At 48.5% G+C, this 20,411-nt stretch overlaps 1 protein-coding gene across 1 annotated transcript; it reads right to left on the reverse strand.

Moving 5' to 3' along the window:
* Positions 1–4,078: 4,078 nt before the first annotated feature.
* LOC137319152 (E3 ubiquitin/ISG15 ligase TRIM25-like) lies at positions 4,079–19,063 on the reverse strand. Its single transcript, XM_067981497.1, has 6 exons — positions 18,428–19,063; positions 17,729–17,824; positions 16,424–16,654; positions 15,953–15,975; positions 9,178–9,311; positions 4,079–6,264 (listed from the first exon to the last, which is right to left on the reverse strand). Exons 1-6 carry the CDS (start codon positions 18,986–18,988, stop codon positions 5,744–5,746), a joined length of 1,566 nt encoding a protein of 521 aa, XP_067837598.1. The 5' UTR covers positions 18,989–19,063; the 3' UTR covers positions 4,079–5,743.
* Between the last annotated feature and the right edge of the window lie 1,348 nt (positions 19,064–20,411).

Consider the following 20,411-nt stretch of genomic DNA (forward strand, 5'->3'; position numbering starts at 1 on the left):
CGATTCATTACTGAGATTAATACAGTCACACCGGCCGTTACTACGATTCATTACTGAGATTAATACAGTCACACCTGCCGTTACTACGATTCATTACTGAGATTAATACAGTCACACCTGCCGTTACTACGATTCATTACTGAGATTAATACAGTCACACCTGCCGTTACTACGATCCATTACTGAGATTAATACAGTCACACCTGCCGTTACTACGATCCATTACTGAGATTAATACAGTCACACCGGCCGTTACTACGATTCATTACTGAGATTAATACAGTCACACCGGCCGTTACTACGATTCATTACTGAGATTAATACAGTCACACCTGCCGTTACTACGATTCATTACTGAGATTAATACAGTCACACCTGCCGTTACTACGATTCATTACTGAGATTAATACAGTCACACCTGCCGTTACTACGATTCATTACTGAGATTAATACAGTCACACCTGCCGTTACTACGATTCATTACTGAGATTAATACAGTCACACCGGCCGTTACTACGATTCATGACTGAGATTAATACAGTCACACCTGCCGTTACTACGATTCATTACTGAGATTAATACAGTCACACCGGCCGTTACTACGATTCATTACTGAGATTAATACAGTCACACCTGCCGTTACTACGATTCATTACTGAGATTAATACAGTCACACCGGCCGTTACTACGATTCATTACTGAGATTAATACAGTCACACCGGCCGTTACTACGATTCATTACTGAGATTAATACAGTCACACCGGCCGTTACTACGATTCATTACTGAGATTAATACAGTCACACCTGCCGTTACTACGATTCATTACTGAGATTAATACAGTCACACCGGCCGTTACTACGATTCATTACTGAGATTAATACAGTCACACCGGCCGTTACTACGATTCATTACTGAGATTAATACAGTCACACCGGCCGTTACTACGATCCATTACTGAGATTAATACAGTCACACCGGCCGTTACTACGATTCATTACTGAGATTAATACAGTCACACCGGCCGTTACTACGATTCATTACTGAGATTAATACAGTCACACCTGCCGTTACTACGATTCATTACTGAGATTAATACAGTCACACCGGCCGTTACTACGATTCATTACTGAGATTAATACAGTCACACCGGCCGTTACTACGATTCATTACTGAGATTAATACAGTCACACCGGCCGTTACTACGATTCATTACTGAGATTAATACAGTCACACCTGCCGTTACTACGATCCATTACTGAGATTAATACAGTCACACCGGCCGTTACTACGATTCATTACTGAGATTAATACAGTCACACCTGCCGTTACTACGATTCATTACTGAGATTAATACAGTCACACCTGCCGTTACTACGATCCATTACTGAGATTAATACAGTCACACCTGCCGTTACTACGATTCATTACTGAGATTAATACAGTCACACCTGCCGTTACTACGATTCATTACTGAGATTAATACAGTCACACCTGCCGTTACTACGATTCATTACTGAGATTAATACAGTCACACCTGCCGTTACTACGATTCATTACTGAGATTAATACAGTCACACCTGCCGTTACTACGATTCATTACTGAGATTGATACAGTCACACCTGCCGTTACTACGATTCATTACTGAGATTAATACAGTCACACCGGCCGTTACTACGATTCATTACTGAGATTAATACAGTCACACCTGCCGTTACTACGATTCATTACTGAGATTAATACAGTCACACCTGCCGTTACTACGATTCATTACTGAGATTAATACAGTCACACCTGCCGTTACTACGATTCATTACTGAGATTAATACAGTCACACCGGCCGTTACTACGATTCATTACTGAGATTAATACAGTCACACCTGCCGTTACTACGATTCATTACTGAGATTAATACAGTCACACCTGCCGTTACTACGATTCATTACTGAGATTAATACAGTCACACCGGCCGTTACTACGATTCATTACTGAGATTAATACAGTCACATCGGCCGTTACTACGATTCATTACTGAGATTAATACAGTCACACCGGCCGTTACTACGATTCATTACTGAGATTAATACAGTCACACCGGCCGTTACTACGATTCATTACTGAGATTAATACAGTCACACCTGCCGTTACTACGATCCATTACTGAGATTAATACAGTCACACCGGCCGTTACTACGATTCATTACTGAGATTAATACAGTCACACCTGCCGTTACTACGATTCATTACTGAGATTAATACAGTCACACCGGCCGTTACTACGATTCATTACTGAGATTAATACAGTCACACCTGCCGTTACTACGATTCATTACTGAGATTAATACAGTCACACCGGCCGTTACTACGATTCATTACTGAGATTAATACAGTCACATCGGCCGTTACTACGATTCATTACTGAGATTAATACAGTCACACCGGCCGTTACTACGATTCATTACTGAGATTAATACAGTCACACCGGCCGTTACTACGATTCATTACTGAGATTAATACAGTCACACCTGCCGTTACTACGATTCATTACTGAGATTAATACAGTCACACCGGCCGTTACTACGATTCATTACTGAGATTAATACGGTCACACCGGCCGTTACTACGATTCATTACTGAGATTAATACAGTCACACCGGCCGTTACTACGATTCATTACTGAGATTAATACAGTCACACCGGCCGTTACTACGATTCATTACTGAGATTAATACAGTCACACCTGCCGTTACTACGATTCATTACTGAGATTAATACAGTCACATCGGCCGTTACTACGATTCATTACTGAGATTAATACAGTCACACCGGCCGTTACTACGATTCATTACTGAGATTAATACAGTCACACCGGCCGTTACTACGATTCATTACTGAGATTAATACAGTCACACCTGCCGTTACTACGATCCATTACTGAGATTAATACAGTCACACCGGCCGTTACTACGATTCATTACTGAGATTAATACAGTCACACCTGCCGTTACTACGATTCATTACTGAGATTAATACAGTCACACCGGCCGTTACTACGATTCATTACTGAGATTAATACAGTCACACCTGCCGTTACTACGATTCATTACTGAGATTAATACAGTCACACCGGCCGTTACTACGATTCATTACTGAGATTAATACAGTCACATCGGCCGTTACTACGATTCATTACTGAGATTAATACAGTCACACCGGCCGTTACTACGATTCATTACTGAGATTAATACAGTCACACCGGCCGTTACTACGATTCATTACTGAGATTAATACAGTCACACCGGCCGTTACTACGATTCACCACTGAGATTAATACAGTCACACCGGCCGTTACTACGATTCATTACTGAGATTAATACAGTCACACCGGCCGTTACTACGATTCACCACTGAGATTAATACAGTCACACCGGCCGTTACTACGATTCATTACTGAGATTAATACAGTCACACCTGCCGTTACTACGATTCATTACTGAGATTAATACAGTCACACCGGCCGTTACTACGATTCATTACTGAGATTAATACGGTCACACCGGCCGTTACTACGATTCATTACTGAGATTAATACAATCCCACCTGCCGTTACTACGATTCATTACTGAGATTAATACAGTCACACCTGCCGTTACTACGATTCATTCCTGAGATTAATACAGTCACACCGGCCGTTACTACGATTCATTACTGAGATTAATACAGTCACACCGGCCATTACTACGATCCATTACTGAGATTAATACAATCCCACCTGCCGTTACTACGATTCATTACTGAGATTAATACAGTCACACCTGCCGTTACTACGATTCATTCCTGAGATTAATACGGTCACACCGGCCGTTACTACGATTCATTCCTGAGATTAATACAGTCACACCTGCCGTTACTACGATTCATTCCTGAGATTAATACAGTCACACCGGCCGTTACTACGATTCATTACTGAGATTAATACAGTCACACCGGCCGTTACTACGATTCATTACTGAGATTAATACAGTCACACCCGCCGTTACTACGATTCATTACTGAGATTAATACAGTCACACCGGCCGTTACTACGATTCATTACTGAGATTAATACAGTCACACCGGCCGTTACTACGATTCATTACTGAGATTAATACAGTCACACCGGCCGTTACTACGATTCATTACTGAGATTAGTACAGTCACACCGGCCGTTACTACGATTCATTACTGAGATTAATACAGTCACACCGGCCGTTACTACGATTCATTACTGAGATTAATACAGTCACACCGGCCGTTACTACGATTCATTACTGAGATTAATACAGTCACACCGGCCGTTACTACGATTCATTACTGAGATTAATACAGTCACACCCGCCGTTACTACGATTCATTACTGAGATTAATAGAGTCACACCTGCCGTTACTACGATTCATTACTGAGATTAATACAGTCACACCTGCCGTTACTGCGATTCATTACTGAGATTAATACAGTCACACCTGCCGTTACTACGATTCATTACTGAGATTAACACAGTCACACCTGCCGTTACTACGATTCATTACTGAGATTAATACAGTCACACCGGCCGTTACTACGATTCATTACTGAGATTAATACAGTCACACCGGCCGTTACTACGATTCATTACTGAGATTAATACAGTCACACCGGCCGTTACTACGATTCATTACTGAGATTAATACAGTCACACCTGCCGTTACTACGATTCATTACTGAGATTAATACAGTCACACCGGCCGTTACTACGATTCATTACTGAGATTAATACAGTCACACCTGCCGTTACTACGATTCATTACTGAGATTAATACAGTCACACCGGCCGTTACTGCGATTCATTACTGAGATTAATACAGTCACACCGGCCATTACTACGATTCATTACTGAGATTAATACAGTCACACCGGCCGTTACTACGATTCATTACTGAGATTAATACAGTCACACCTGCCGTTACTACGATTCATTACTGAGATTAATACAGTCACACCGGCCGTTACTACGATTCATTACTGAGATTAATCCCACGACAATTCTGGAACTAAAGTAAAATTATACAACTGAAGAAAAAAATCAATTGCAACAGAGAAGTGTCACACCTGGAAGTGACATCATCAGAGGGGGGCAGACCTGGAAGTGAAATCATCAGATGGGGCAGGCCTGGAAGTGACATCATCAGAGGGGGCAGGCCTGGAAGTGACATCATCAGAGGGGGCAGGCCTGGAAGTGACATCATCAGTGGGGCCAACCTGGAAGTGACATCATCAGAGGGGCAGACAAGGAAGTGATGTCATCAGGGGGCAGAACTGGAAGTGATGTCATCAGAGGGGCAGACCTGGAAGTGATGTCATCAGAGGGGCAGACCTGGAAGTGATGTCATCAAAGGGGCAGACCTGGAAGTGAAGTCATCAGAGGGGCAGACCTGGAAGTGACGTCATCAGAGGGGCAGACCTGGAAGTGACGTCATCAGAGGGGCAGACCTGGAAGTGACGTCATCAGAGGGGCAGACATGGAAGTGACATCATTAAGAGGGGCAGACATGGAAGTGACATCATCAGAGGGGCAGACATGGAATTGACATCATCAGAGGGGCAAACCTGGAAGTGACATCATCAGAGGGGCAAACCTGGAAGTGACATCATCAGAGGGGCAAAGCTGGAAGTGACGTCACCTCAGGATCCAGAAACAGGAAGTGATGTCATCCAATTCTCAGATTAATTTAATAGTTTTAGGGATTTATTCCCACAATAAAATGCTGGAAACACGGGTTCAGTGAATGTGGTTTGAAATGTGTGTAAATGTCTCAGTGAGTCAGTGACCCGGTGAAATGACAGAGTCCCGGCCTCGTAGTCCAACTGAACTCGGATCCTGATGTTCGACGGGGTCAGTGGGAGGTGAGTGAACTGGGAATAGTGAGCGGCTGTGAGAGAACCATAATGAAAATCCAAACACCAGGATTTCCTGCTGAGCCTAAGATTAGACTCGTCCCCCTCCCTCGCCACACTCCCACACACAATCCCGATTCCCCAGTCCTTCCCATAAGTCTCCACATCCCAGGAATGGGATCCTGAGGAGAAACTCTGGGAGCAGAGGACTTGAGGACAGTCTTTAAACCTCTCTGGGTGAGGTGGGTAGGGCTGTTCCCATTCAGTCCGTGTTACTGATCTCAGATCATCAGACAGAACCAAGTTCCAGTTTACTGTCTTTGGATCCAGGCTCATCGGTGACCTTTGCCCTAGAGAGGAGGGAAGAGATTGGTCAGACAGGGTTATTCCACTCAGATCAATGATTGACAGCTGCAGGGTGGGAGTGTCAGTATTTCCCAGACAGTGTCAGCCCCATATTACCTCTTAGACTGGATTCATCCCATGTTAAATCAATGGCCTTCAATCAGAATCCCTGTTAAACAGCAGTGTGTGGGTCCCAGTGCTGTACACTCAGTGCAAACACTGCAGTGGAGACACACAGTAGCAGTCAGTTTAATCACACAAGCCCCTGGCACTGTGCTCACGTTCTCCCAGACACAATGGAGGGGATTCACCGGCACACAACACATCCCACAGACTCACAGTTCCAGCCCCACAATCTCAGCACCGGCTGTACTGGGAACACACAGCTCACAGGAGTGTGCCCTGGGCTCTCTCCCTCCTGTTACTGTTCCATCCTGAATACAGGAGTGTGCCCTGGGCTCTCTCCCTCCTGTTACTGTCCCATCCTGAATACAGGAGTGTGCCCTGGGCTCTCTCCCTCCTGTTACTGTTCCATCCTGAATACAGGAGTGTGCCCTGGGCTCTCTCTCCTGTTACTGTTCCATCCTGAATACAGGAGTGTGCCCTGGGCTCTCTCCCTCCTGTTACTGTCCCATCCCGAAGACAGGAGTGTGCCCTGGGCTCTCTCCCTCCTGTTACTGTTCCATCCTGAATACAGGAGTGTGCCCTGGGCTCTCTCCCTCCTGTTACTGTCCCATCCCGAAGACAGGAGTGTGCCCTGGGCTCTCTCCCTCCTGTTACTGTCCCATCCCGAATACAGGAGTGTGCCCTGGGCTCTCTCCCTCCTGTTACTGTCCCATCCCGAATACAGGAGTGTGCCCTGGGCTCTCTCCCTCCTGTTACTGTCCCATCCCGAATACAGGAGTGTGCCCTGGGCTCTCTCCCTCCTGTTACTGTTCCATCCTGAATACAGGAGTGTGCCCTGGGCTCTCTCCCTCCTGTTACTGTTCCATCCTGAATACAGGAGTGTGCCCTGGGCTCTCTCCCTCCTGTTACTGTCCCATCCTGAATACAGGAGTGTGCCCTGGGCTCTCTCCCTCCTGTTACTGTCCCATCCTGAATACAGGAGTGTGTCCTGGGCTCTCTCCCTCCTGTTACTGTTCCATCCTGAATACAGGAGTGTGCCCTGGGCTCTCTCCCTCCTGTTACTGTCCCATCCTGAATACAGGAGTGTGTCCTGGGCTCTCTCCCTCCTGTTACTGTTCCATCCTGAATACAGGAGTGTACCCTGGGCTCTCTCCCTCCTGTTACTATCCCATCCTGAATACAGGAGTGTGCCCTGGGCTCTCTCCCTCCTGTTACTGTCCCATCCTGAATACAAGAGTGTGCCCTGGGCTCTCTCCCTCCTGTTACTGTCCCATCCTGAATACAGGAGTGTGCCCTGGGCTCTCTCCCTCCTGTTACTGTCCCATCCTGCCCACAGCTTGATTAAAGCCTCCATCAGTTTACAAACAGTACCGCGGATTCACCTGAGAATTCGGATGAATCTTATGCCCCTTCCGTTAGTCCCTGTTCACTGTGAGTTCCCCAGGACCCCCCTCCAGCCCTGAGTCTGAGACTCGGACCAATTCCGAGTTGTGGAGAGGAAAGAGGTGCAGGAACTCGACCCTCGAATCCTCTGAGCTAAACCCTGACTGAAGAAACACCAGAGCAAAACAAAGAGTTAAACAGAAATGAATCACTGCCCCCGTGATCCTTGTGTAAGATTATAAACAGACCTTGGGATATTCCCGCTCTTCCCGTGATCCCAGTCGACAGCTGGAGGACGCTCCCTGGGACAGAGGCTGCTCCAGAGGAGCTGTGTGGGGGAGGAGTTACGTTCGATGGGCCCCTGCATTCGGTGGAAGCTGGCACTGTAAACAAAGCACACGGTGATTGGGAATTGTGACCCAGTGAGGTATAAAGACTCTGAGAAAAGGGCAGCAAATACTCAAAAACACTTGTTCTGTTGGACCCAGGAAGCCAATCGATGTGTGGGAACAAGTTAAGTCCTGTTTTGTCATCTCATCCACTGATTGGCTCTTGCTTCTGTATAGTTTTGCTTCTTGATAAATACTAATTACTATTTTTCACCTGTACAGAGAACAAAACAGACCGACTGTGTATTGTGTAGAGTGAACCAGACAGCACGGGTGTGACAGACCCGAACACAGTGAAACTGACGGGGCAGGTATTACAGTCGGTGAAACCGACAGGAAAACGGGGTGGGAATTACAGAGTGAAACAGATCAGTCAAGTATTAGAGAGTGGAACAGATAGGGCGGGTATTAAAGGGAATGGAATAGAGAGTCACAGTAATACAGAGAGTGAAACAGACAGGGCAGGGATGGGAACAATTCAATAAATAAATCCTTTTGATGCCAACTGTGGGAACAGTCAATGTTCCTTAAATCAGTCAGCATCAGGACTTCCATTGATTTCAATCTCTCTCTCTATGTTTATATTTGTGTATTTATTGATTGTCTCTGCATCTGTATGTGTCTGTCTTTGTCTCTGTGACAGGGCGTGTGTGTCTGTGTGAGTCTCTGTGACAGGGCGTGTGTGTCTGTGTGAGTCTCTGTGACAGGGCGTGTGTGTCTGTGTGAGTCTCTGTGACAGGGCGTGTGTGTCTGTGTGAGTCTCTGTGACAGGGCGTGTGTGTCTGTGTAAGTCTCTGTGACAGGGAGTGTGTGTCTGTGTGAGTCTCTGTGACAGGGCGTGTGTGTCTGTGCGAGTCTCTGTGACAGGACGTGTGTGTCTGTGCGAGTCTCTGTGACAGGACGTGTGTGTCTGTGTCTTTCTAAGTTCCTGAATTATTTTGGATATTCCCAGCTGTCTGAACACAACTAACCCGACCTGCTCTCAGTCCCTTATATTGGAGAAAAGCTGCACGTTCTCACCAATGATTCCCAATATGTCGGAGTGATACTTTTCCGATCCATTCAGCCTCTTCTGGATAAGTTGAGATATATTGGACAGGTTCAGGGTGAGCGCTGGAACATCTGGGTCTGTGACTCTCTGAGTCTCAGTCACTCTGGAATGAAAGAGGAGAGAATGTTTTTATCAGTGGGGACATTTCAGATCAGAAACCCAAAGGGGAACGAGTGATCAGTGCAACAACCTGCACCCCTTCTAATGCTCGTACTGAGACCCCGCAGCAACCCATCCTGAAAATGGCAGAATCCCGGGATTTGCAGTCTCCCTGCATTCACACTGATCTCCACACGTGCAGTGGGATCCTGGTTTGCTGCCACTTCAGCTCAGTTTGTGATTTTCAAAGCCGTCTGTGTTCAATCCAGTTTCTCTGTACTGGAGCCCTCATCTTTCCATTATTAATAATTATTATTATCCCGAGGGTCTCCAGTCTGTGCTCCCCCCTCTCTGCAGGATCACACTCTACAATCATGTGAAGTGAGGAGAGGAGAAGGAACAGCCTCCCAGGGACCTGGGATCGGTGGGATTCCCTCACAGAGGCCATGATTTTAATCTGCCTGTGGGATGGCAGCGGGGGGTCAAGGGGCCCGCGGGAAACCCGAAAAATTAATCCCCACCTTTCCCCACACGATCGCGACTTCATTGATGGCCCTTAACGTTGGTGGCGGGTTTGCCGTCTGAAAGCTGCGCAGCGGGCGGACTGCGCACCCACATGACCTGCTGTCAGTTGGAGTGTCCGTATTTAAAGGGCCATTGATGCAATGGCTTTTGCTGCACAAAGGAACAACCAGGCAGAATGGAGCAGCAGAGGGACAAGGCAGCTCCACGATTTAGTGACTCCTCACTTGAGGTGCTGCTGGCCGGGGTGAGGAGGAGGAGGGAAATATTTTACTCGGCGGACAGGAGGAAGTGGCCTGCCTCTGCCACCAAGAAGGCCTGGCTCGAGGTGGCTGAGGAGGTGACCAGCAGGAGCAACATCTCCCGCACTTGGGTGCAGTTCAGGAAGCGTTTCAATGACCTAACCAGGTCAGCAAAAGAGAGCACACTCACTGATTCTCCTGCAATCCTTGGTGTACATCACTCCCCCACCCTCACCCCCTCTCACTCTGCACTGCCATCACATCACTCCTCACACCCACTTAAGGCTCATCCTCAACTTACCTTCACTTCCTCAGCACTTCCTCACCTCCCCATTAGTCCCCCCACCACTACCACTCACCCCAATCCTCATCCAATGTGATGTCTCTGTCTGATACTCACCCTCTGATGCACCTCTTTCACGGTCAGTCTCACCCAAAGCAATGCATTCATTGGCTGACCACTTCACCCTCACTCACTCACACGTCTGTACTTTCTCCCCTCGTCGGAGAAGAGCTCAAAATACACGGGAGAGGGTGAGGACTGGAGGGGGGGCCACAACTAATAGTGTTCCTCACAGAGGTGGAGGAGGAGGCCCTGCAGATCAGACGCACCCTCGAGTGCCTGTCCATCGGGGACGGCGAGACTGGCACCCCACAAACATCTGGTGACACAACTTTAACATTCATCACACACAATCTCTGAGATATTGTGGGAATATCTGAGATAGTGTCACAGGTACATGTGGGAATATCTGAACAATCTCTGAGATATTGTGGGAATATCTGAGATAGTGTCACAGGTACATGTGGGAATATCTGAGATAGTGTCACAGGGACGTGCTGGAATATCTGAGATAGTGTCACAGGTACGTGTGGGAATATCTGAGATAGTGTCACAGGTACGTGCGGGAATATCTGAGATAGTGTCACAGGGACGTGTGGGAATATCTGAGATAGTGTCACAGGTACGTGCGGGAATATCTGAGATCGTGTCACAGGTACGTGCGGGAATGTCTGCGATGGACAGAAGGCTAGCCTCCATTGAGCATCAAGCACGGCTCACAAATGAGTCCATTCAGGCCCTGACGATGGGCATGCGGACTCTGGATGCCAACATGTCTGCCACCTTAAACAGGCAGACAGAAACTTTAGAAGTGGCCTTACCAGGCATCACACATGTCCTCCAAACTGTTGTCAGCAGGGTGGTAGGAGTGATGTGGCCCTGACCCAGTAGAGGGATGTTGGCAAAAGGGGACATGGAAGTGGGGACACCACTCAAAGCGTTCCTATGTCTCACCCTTTGCCCCCCTCTCAACGAATACCCACAATGCTGCCTCCTCTCCAGGTTGCTGAGTCTGCCCCTGCACAGGTGCAGGTGGAGCAGTCTTTGGAGGGACCCTCATGGGCTCCAAAACCCAGAGAGCGTCGGCCGAGAGCATCTTAACAGTCAGGGTATGAATCTGTGCAACCTGCCACTACCTCTGTTACAGCCACAGGGGATGCACCAGGTAGAAGTAGGAGGAAGAGGAAGGCGAAGGTTTTGTGATCACCGGGGGTTTGCACAAGAGTGTCTGACAGACTGTCAGGTTTATCATTTATATTTGGTTTTTGTTAAAGTCACATTAAATGTTATCATTCTCACCACTACTGCCACATCTTGCCCATTCTTGAGTCCCTTTTGTGATAGGGCCCTTTCATGTGCTTCATCATGAACGGTGAGACTTGATGCCACCCAGTGGGTGTGTTTACAGTGGGTGTATGTGTGGTTGTTGGACTGTTTTGTGTGGGCCGGGGGTACTGGTGTTGGTGGTGCTCGTTCCAGGTGGTCTGAGGACTGGACTATCCTCACTTTGCAGATGTCCTTATGAGAATCGGTCAAATATCAGTGACTCCTTGGCCTCACGAGCAGCCAGGTGAGCCACTGCTCTGACGATGGGCTGCCCACCCTCCTCATCCTCGTCCTCCTGCCCCTCCTCCTCAATGTTGATGGCTGTGGCCTCATCCACTGGTAATCCTCTCTGTTGCGCGATGTTGTGCAGGACACAACAGACGACTATAATTCTCCCCACTCTCGCTGGTGCGTATTGAAGCTCTCCCCCAGATCGACCCAGGCACCTGAAGCCCATCACATCGCATGTTGAATGACAGACCTGGTGGTGATGTGACTGTCGTTGTACTGACTCTGTGCCTCGCTGATGGGGTTTCTCACAGGTATCATGAGCCACGTCTGCAGGAGCTTTCCCTTGTCTCCGAGGAGCCAGCCCTTAAGTCTGTTTGGTGCGTGGAAGAGGGCCGGGATGTTGGATTCCCGCAGAATGAAGGAATCGTGGCAGCTGCCAGGGAATCTGGTGCACACGTGAAGAAATCTTTTCCGGTGATCACAAACGAGCTGCGTGTTGAGGGAGTGATATCCCTTTCTGTTGGTGAACAGTCCTGGCTCGTGTGGAGGTGCTCGGATTTCTACGTGTGTGCAATCAATTGCACCCTGTACCCGTGGGAAGCCAGCACAGTGAGTGGAAACCCACTGCCCTCTCCGTCTGGCTGAGATCGTCCATGGGGAAGTTGACGTGGTGAGACACCCTGCAAAACAAACCATCGGAGACCTGTCTTATGCACTTGTGGGCAGACGAATGAGAGACCCCGATGATGTCACCGGTGACACCCTGGAAGGATCCGGAGGTGAAGGAGTTAAGGGCAGTGGTGACTTTAACTGAGACGGGCAATGCGATGCCACCAGGCCCAGCCGGGAGCAGCTCTGCATGAAGGAGGCTTCAGATGTCTGCGACCACCTGGTGACTCACTCTCAGCCTCCGTATGCACTGCTTCTCAGAGAGTCCAGGAAGCTCAGGCTCGGTCTGTAGACCCTCTCACGAGGGTAGTGCCTCCTGCGATGTCAGGCCCTCTGTTTTTCCCCTCTCTGCTCTTGTGCGGGTCCCTGTGACGTACCTCTGTCTTGTGGAGCTGCAAGTGGTGGATCTGCAGGCCGTGCCTGGCGAGGATGGTGATGTGCCTCCTCCTCAGATATACTGGTGAATGCAGCCATCGTGCCCCCCCATCCTGATGTTACCAGTTTGAGGGGGTCCAAAATGTAGGTAAATATGTGTAAACAGAACAATTCTGAGTGTGAACCAAGAATTCTCAGACTAAACACAAAGAACTCCCAGCCAATAGTTTGTCTGAGAGAACTGAGTGCCCTGCTGCAATAACTCACCTTTTATCCCCATCTGTCAAACAGGGATTTCAATGGCCAAATGGCTGCCGGCTGCAACTCACCTCCGTTTCCATGGCGTGCTTCACACAGCACAGGAAACACGTTGAGGCAGCGTTGATATCGTTTCCCTGCATCAATAAAATGTAAATCACAATTCCAAGGACTTTAACTCCGTTAATTGTGGGTTTAAATATCGTCCCGTCCCAGCTTCCTGAACCCCGCGCACCCAGGTGGCTCTGGGTCGGACGTGTTTTTCAGCGGGTTGGAGCCGGGATTCCTTCCCGCTCCGGAAATCCCCGATTTTGTTTGCCCCACGCCCCCAACCCACCCGGACCTCGGAGATAAAATCGTGGCCAGAGGGTCCAATCACAGTGACATTACTGGGAAATCTCAGCACTGACTCATTTCTCTGTTAGTGGATAGAATGAGCCAATCACAACACATTTTACTGTCACTCTGACACTGGGACCTGCCCCTCTCCTCATTTCTCCATGGGCTGGTTGATGGAACAAGCCAATCACACAGCACTTACTGACCCAATGGAATAAAGCTGTCACTGACACACATGGAGCCTTTCGGAAGCCTCGGTTAGATACAGGTCACTGCAGGTTTCTCTCTCTCTCACTTCCTGTCTAACAGGTTCCTGAGAAGCTCGACACACCGATGGAACAGCCCAGGTCACTCAATAACAACAACTTGCATTTATATAGCGCCTTTAAAGTAGTGAAATGTCCCAAGATGCTTCACACTGAGCCACATAAGGAGATATTAGGACAGGTGACGAAAAGCTTGGTCAAAGAGGTAGGTTTGAAGGAGCATCTTTCGGAAGGAGAGGTAGAGAGGGGGAGAGATTTAGGGAGGGAATTCCAGACCTTAGGGCCGAGGCATCTGAAGGCACGGCCACCAATGGTCGGGCGAAGGAAATTGGGGATGAACAAAAGGCCAGAATTGGAGGAACGCAGAGTTCTCTGGTCAGTGGACTGGTCAGGTCGGCAGAAAAGTGACAAATGGAATTCAATCTGGAGAAGTGTGAGGCAATGCATTTGGGGAGGGCAAACAAGGCAAGGGAATACACAATAAATGGTAGGATACTGAGAAGTGCAGAGGAACAGAGGGACCTTGGAGTGCATGTCCACAGATCACTGAAGGTAGCAGGACAGTTAGATAAGGTGGTTAAGAAGGCAAAGGGGAAACTTTCCTTTATTAACTGAGGCACAGAATATAAGAGCAGGGAGGTTATGCTAGAACTGTATAAAACATGAGTTGGGCCTCAACTAGAGTACAGTGCACAGTTCTGGTCACCACATTACAGGAAAGATGTGATTGCACTGGACAGAGAACAGAGGAGATTTACGAGGATGTTGCCAAGATTGGAGAATTTTAGGTATGAGGAAAGATTGGATCGGCTGGGGTTGTTTTCTTTGGAACAGAGGAGGCTGAGGAGAGATTTAATTGAGGTGTATAAAATTATGAGGGGCCTGGATAGAGTAGATAGGAAGGACCGATTTCCCTTCGCAGAGAGGTCAATAACCAGGGGGCATAGAATTTAAGTAATTGGTAGAAGGATTAGAGGGGAGTTGATGAGAAGTTTTTTCACCCAGAGTGTGGTGGGGGTCTGGAACTCACTGCCTGAAAGGGTGGGAGAGGCAGAAACCCTCATTGCATTTAAAAAGTACTTGGACATGCACTTGAAGTGCCGTAACCGACAGGGCTACGGACCAAGAGTTGGAAAGTGGGATTAGGCTGGATTGCTCTTTTTTGGCAAGCACGGACATGATGGGCCAAATGGCCTCCTTCTGTGCCATAAATTTCTCTCATTCAATGATTGTATGATTCTCAGGGGGTTGTAGGGCTGGAGGAGGTTACAGAGATAGGGAGGGGCGAGGCCACGGAGGGATTTGAAACAAGGATGAGAATTTTAAATTCCAGGCGTTGCTGGACCGGGAGTCAATGTCGGTCAGTGAGCAGAGGGTGATGGGTGAACGGGACTTGGTGCGAGTTAGGATACGGGCAGCAGAGTTTTGGATCAGCTGAAGGTCATGGCGGGTGGAAGATGGGAGGCCGGACAGGAGAGAATTGGAAAAGTCGAGTCCAGAGGTAACAATAGCACGGATGAGGGTTTCAGCAGCAGATGCTGAGACAGGTGATATTATGGGGTGGAAGTAGGAGGTGTTGGTGATGGAGAGGAAATGGGGTCGGAGGCTCAGCTCAGGGTCAAATAGAACGCCGAGGTTGTGAACAGTCTGGTTCAGACTCAGACAGTGGCCAGGGAGGGGGATGGAGTCGGTGACTAGGGAACGGAGTTTGTGGTGGGGACCGAAGACAATGGCTTCGAACTTCCCAATATTTAATTGGAGGAAATTTCACCTCATCCAATACTGGATGTCGGACAAGCAGCGTAACAAATCAGATGCTGTGGAGGGGTCGAGAGAGGTGGTGGTGAGGTAGAGCTGGGGGTCGTCAGTGTACATGTGGAATCTCCCATTTCCCACAGGCTGCCTGAGCCAATAACCCCTCAAACCACAGTTAAACATCACTCAATATTCCCACCATTTGAAAGCACCTTATCTGGGAAGGTTTCCAAGCGGTGATTCTACTTTCACTCTTCTCCCAGATACAGGGGAAGGTTCCCTATCAGCAGCAGGTACTGTATGACTGAGAGGAACTTACCTGGAAAGGAGCTGCTTCGAGTTCTGTGAATAAAGAGAGGAGATCAAATCAGTCAACGAACAAATCAACACCCAATGGAACCAAAGGGTGAATTTGGGATTGAGAGTAAAGAGTTCAGTGTATAACAGTAGGTCGGGCCAGTCACAGGAATGGGCAATAATCCCACATTTCACTGCACTCCATCCTGGGGCAGCACCAACACTCCGAGGGCAGGGCCGAGGGGGCAGCGCCAACACTCCCAGGGCAGGGCTGAGGGGGCAGCGCCAACACTCCCAGGGCAGGGCTGAGGGGGCAGCGCCAACACTCCCAGGGCAGGGCTGAGGGGGCAGCGCCAACACTCCCAGGGCAGGGCTGAGGGGGCAGCGCCAATTCTGGGCCCCATCAACAATCTTCAAACAATTCAGCCCTCTCACCAGCCTCACAGATACGCCCCATTCCCCAGACATGGCCCTGTTTATATTGAAGATGTACCTGAATAAAGGAGAGATGGTCCCTCTGTACCAGACTCTGGGTTTCTCCATCTATTAATGTAATCTGTTCCATCCTCTTGTTTAATGCTTCAGAACAGCTTCTAATCTGAGAGAGAGCTCGGAGACCCTCCTCATCGATCAGTTTCAGTGCGTATTCTTCATCTTCTTCCAGCTCTCTCCTCCATTCAGAGAAGCTCTTCGATAGCTTTCCTTTCAGCTCATTGATTCGTGTCTGAAACCCAAACCAACTCTCATTACAAACGGCCCTTCCACACAGCTCTTACCCTGAGCACACGGCACTTTCCAGGGACGGGACAGTTTGTTTTGATCACTACTCGATCACCGTTAAAGATGGACAAGCAGTGGGGGAGGGTCTACTGGGGGAGAAAACAGAGTTTAACGAGTGTTGCCTTGAGCCTTGAGTTTAAGTGAAAGAGCACTGTATTTAGACTGTGTATGGCACTGCCACCTGGTCCATCCACACCTTGAGTGATGGGTCCAGTTTTGGTGCCCCCACCTGGTGAAGGAGATTGAGACTCTGGAGAGGACGGTGGCCAGAATGACACGTAGTCTGGTGGATTTTAGTTCTGAGGATCGGCTCCAAGAGGGAGGGTGATTTACAGAAAGGCAGGCCGAGAGGGACATGATTGAGGTTTTTAAAATGATCGAGGGATTATTGGACTCACTCGTTGGGTGAGGTACTTGAGATGGATCGGGATGGTAGGACTAGAGGGCCTGTGTATAAAATCCATAGGCACAGAGTTAGGTTAGACCCCAGAGTCCTCGATCTCTGGAACAGACTCCCTGAACATGTCGGGGGTATGGAGTCACTCCCACCCTTTAAAAGGGAGCTGGGGAGAAATTTCCCAGAGTTTGTCCTGAATTGTCTGCAGGTGTTTTTTCTCTCTTCTGTTTGCCTTTCCCAGGTGAGTCCATGGTTCGGGGTGGATCAGTGGTGTGTGTGATTGAACCCTGTCTGCATGGGGCAGGCTCGCTGGGGCTAATGGTCTTTTCTTCCTCTTCCTTTCTATGTTCATCTGACACAGGCTTCAGGGCAAGTCTCCAACTCCCAGCCTCTGACTGTGTCTGTTTCAGGAAATCCAGTGCCCAAGTGATGTAATAATATTCCCTGGGAGGTGCAGGGAGAGTTAAGCAGCTCCCCCTCACATCAAACACACGGGGAACTCAGTGTAATCAGTGACTCGGCCCCAACACAACCAGCCTGGTTTGGAAGGCCTGTTTCTGATGTGCTCATTGACTCAGTGGGGAGAGAAACCCTTTCTAAATCCAGTCCCACTTTACCCACCTTTATTTCAGCTTCTGATCTCTCCAAGTCTCGCTGTTTGCTGGAACAATTCTGCTGGACTCCCCGAAGACTCTCGATTTCTCTCTCCAATTCTTCCTGTAAAGGCAATTGGAAAGTGTTTGAACGGGATTCAAACTGGAATGTAAAAGGGAAATGATTCCGTTCCAGGAGTGACCCCACTGGGTGTGGATAGAAAGTGGTTTGGGGGATTCTCAGTGTCTGGGCCCTGAGCAGAAATATTCCCTTCTGTGACTCTCAGTAAAGAGGCGCTCCCTGCCCTGTATAAACTGAGGAACCACACACACACCGGCTTCTTTTCACACTGACTCACCGTGTGCTGCATTTTCACACGGACTCAGCTCCTCCATTTCCAGGAATCAGCCGAGGGGAAAGGGAGACAGACTCAGTCACACCAGCATTTCTCAAACACCAATTCCCTCTTGTTGTGAGAAACAGTTTCTCCCCCCAGCCCCTGAGTCACCCCCCGTGGGTGTCCCTCACTCCCCCCACCGGTGATGGTCCTCTCCCTGCTGGTCAGATGGCAGAATACCCCAGCGTTACACAGGGCTACAACATGCTCTGCTCTACAGCCCTATGCCATGGAGTGCCAGTTCTCACTGGTGCCCACACAGTGAATTACTGAGCTCTACAGGAAAACTCTCCCTTACTGTATTTAATATCAGGAATTGTGTCACTCACCTTAATTACAGCTTGTGCCTGATCCAGGCTCAGCAGTGTGTGGGATTTATGTTTCCCTATTATTATACAGGAAACACACACACACTCTGCATCATCTTTACAGTAGAATTCAAGAACCTTCTTATGGTCAACGCACTGCCTGTCTGTAAGATCAGCCACAGGTTCGATTAGGGTGTGATCTTTGTAGGCCTCTTTCAGTAAATGTGGTTTTAAATGAAGGGAGCAAAAGGAAGCTTCACATTTCAGACACGTCTTGACAGCTGGGGATGGATTCTTGATGCACGTATCACACACGACACGGGATGATTTAGCAAGAGGCTGTGACTGGTTGTATTTTTCCACAATATTACACAGCGTGAAGTTTCTCTCCAGACTGGGCCTGGGGTTGAATTTCCGACGACACTGAGGACACTCAAACCCTTCTGGGCCTGGTGTCTGGGCCCAAACTCCCTCAATACATTTCAAACAGAAACTGTGCTGACAGGACAACACCACCGGGTCCTGGTACACCTGGAGACACACAGCACAGGTTAATTCATCCTCGAAAGCTCCGGGCTCCATTCCTACAGCACCTGAAGCAGCTTTCACACAGAACAAGAGAGAGCGACGAACCAGAGCAGGAAGTGAAATTCTTATAAACACTCGGTGTCGGGAGTGACGACGTTCGTTTCATTTCCTGATTGACTCTGTCTGAAGATTAACCCTTTCAGGCCTGCAGCAGCAGTTCAGAAACAAAATCAGAAACACAAGATTACAATTTTACAATCTGGATCCAGAATACAGCAAACTGGGCTCAGTAAACACAAACCGAAAACTAATCAGCTCAGACCAGACCCAAAATGGTTAAAGAAACAAATTAAAACTGATATAAAGAGGAAAAAATAACCTTTACAAATCCTGCAGAGAGGAAGGTGAAGGAGATTTCTGGGAGGAATAGAAAAATATGCAGAAAAAGTTAAAGGGTTCATCAGAGGGGCAAAGAGAGATCATAAACTCCATCTTCTCATAATGAAGTCCACGTGTTTATTATCATCTTTCCTCTCTCCCCCCCCACAATTTTTAATGATTAATTTCCACCCTCTTCCTCCTCAGGAGGCAATAACCCAAAGTCTAATCACAGCCCAACAGGCAGTGTTTGTCTCCAGTACCTCACCCTCACGTGGCCAGCATTCATATGTAAACTTGGACATCGAGTACTGACAGGGTATTTGACCGTGGAGAGCATCACAGCTCAGCCCGAGCCTGTTTTTTATTTCTGTCTCTCACTCGTGCTCTGTCTCTCATAGGAACAGGAGTAGGCCATTCAGCCCCTCGAGCCTGTTACACCATTCAATCACATCATGGCTGATCTGTATCCTTACTCCATTTACCCACCCTGGCTCCATATCCTTTCACACCCTCGGCGAGCAAAAATCTATCGATCTCAGATTTTAAATTGTGAATTGAGCTCGCACCGACTGCTTTTAGTGGGAGAGAGTTCCACACTTCACCACCCTTTGCCTGAAGAAGTGTTTACTAACTTCTCGCCCGTGCTCTCTCTCTTTCTCTCTCTCACCCGTGCTCTCTCTCTCTCTCTCTCTCACCCCTGCTCTCTCTCTCTCTCTCTCACCCATGCTCTCTCTCCCTCTCTCTCTCGCCCGTGCTCTCTCTCTCTCTCTCGCCCGTGCTCTCTCTCTCTCTCTCTCGCCCGTGCTCTCTCTCTCTCTCTCTCTCACCCCTGCTCTCTCTCTCTCTCTCACCCATGCTCTCTCTCCCTCTCTCTCACCCCTGCTCTCTCTCCCTCTCTCTCTCACCCCTGCTCTCTCTCTCTCTCTCTCGCCCGTGCTCTCTCTCTCTCTCGCCCCTGCTCTCTCTCTCTCTCTCTCGCCCGTGCTCTCTCTCTCTCTCTCTCACCCCTGCTCTCTCTCTCTCTCTCTCTCACCCATGCTCTCTCTCTCTCTCTCACACCCATGCTCTCTCTCTCTCCACCCATGCTCTCTCTCCC

The sequence above is a fragment of the Heptranchias perlo genome, unplaced genomic scaffold, assembly GCF_035084215.1.
Source record: "Heptranchias perlo isolate sHepPer1 unplaced genomic scaffold, sHepPer1.hap1 HAP1_SCAFFOLD_746, whole genome shotgun sequence".
In the NCBI taxonomy this organism is placed as follows: Eukaryota; Metazoa; Chordata; class Chondrichthyes; order Hexanchiformes; family Hexanchidae; genus Heptranchias; species Heptranchias perlo.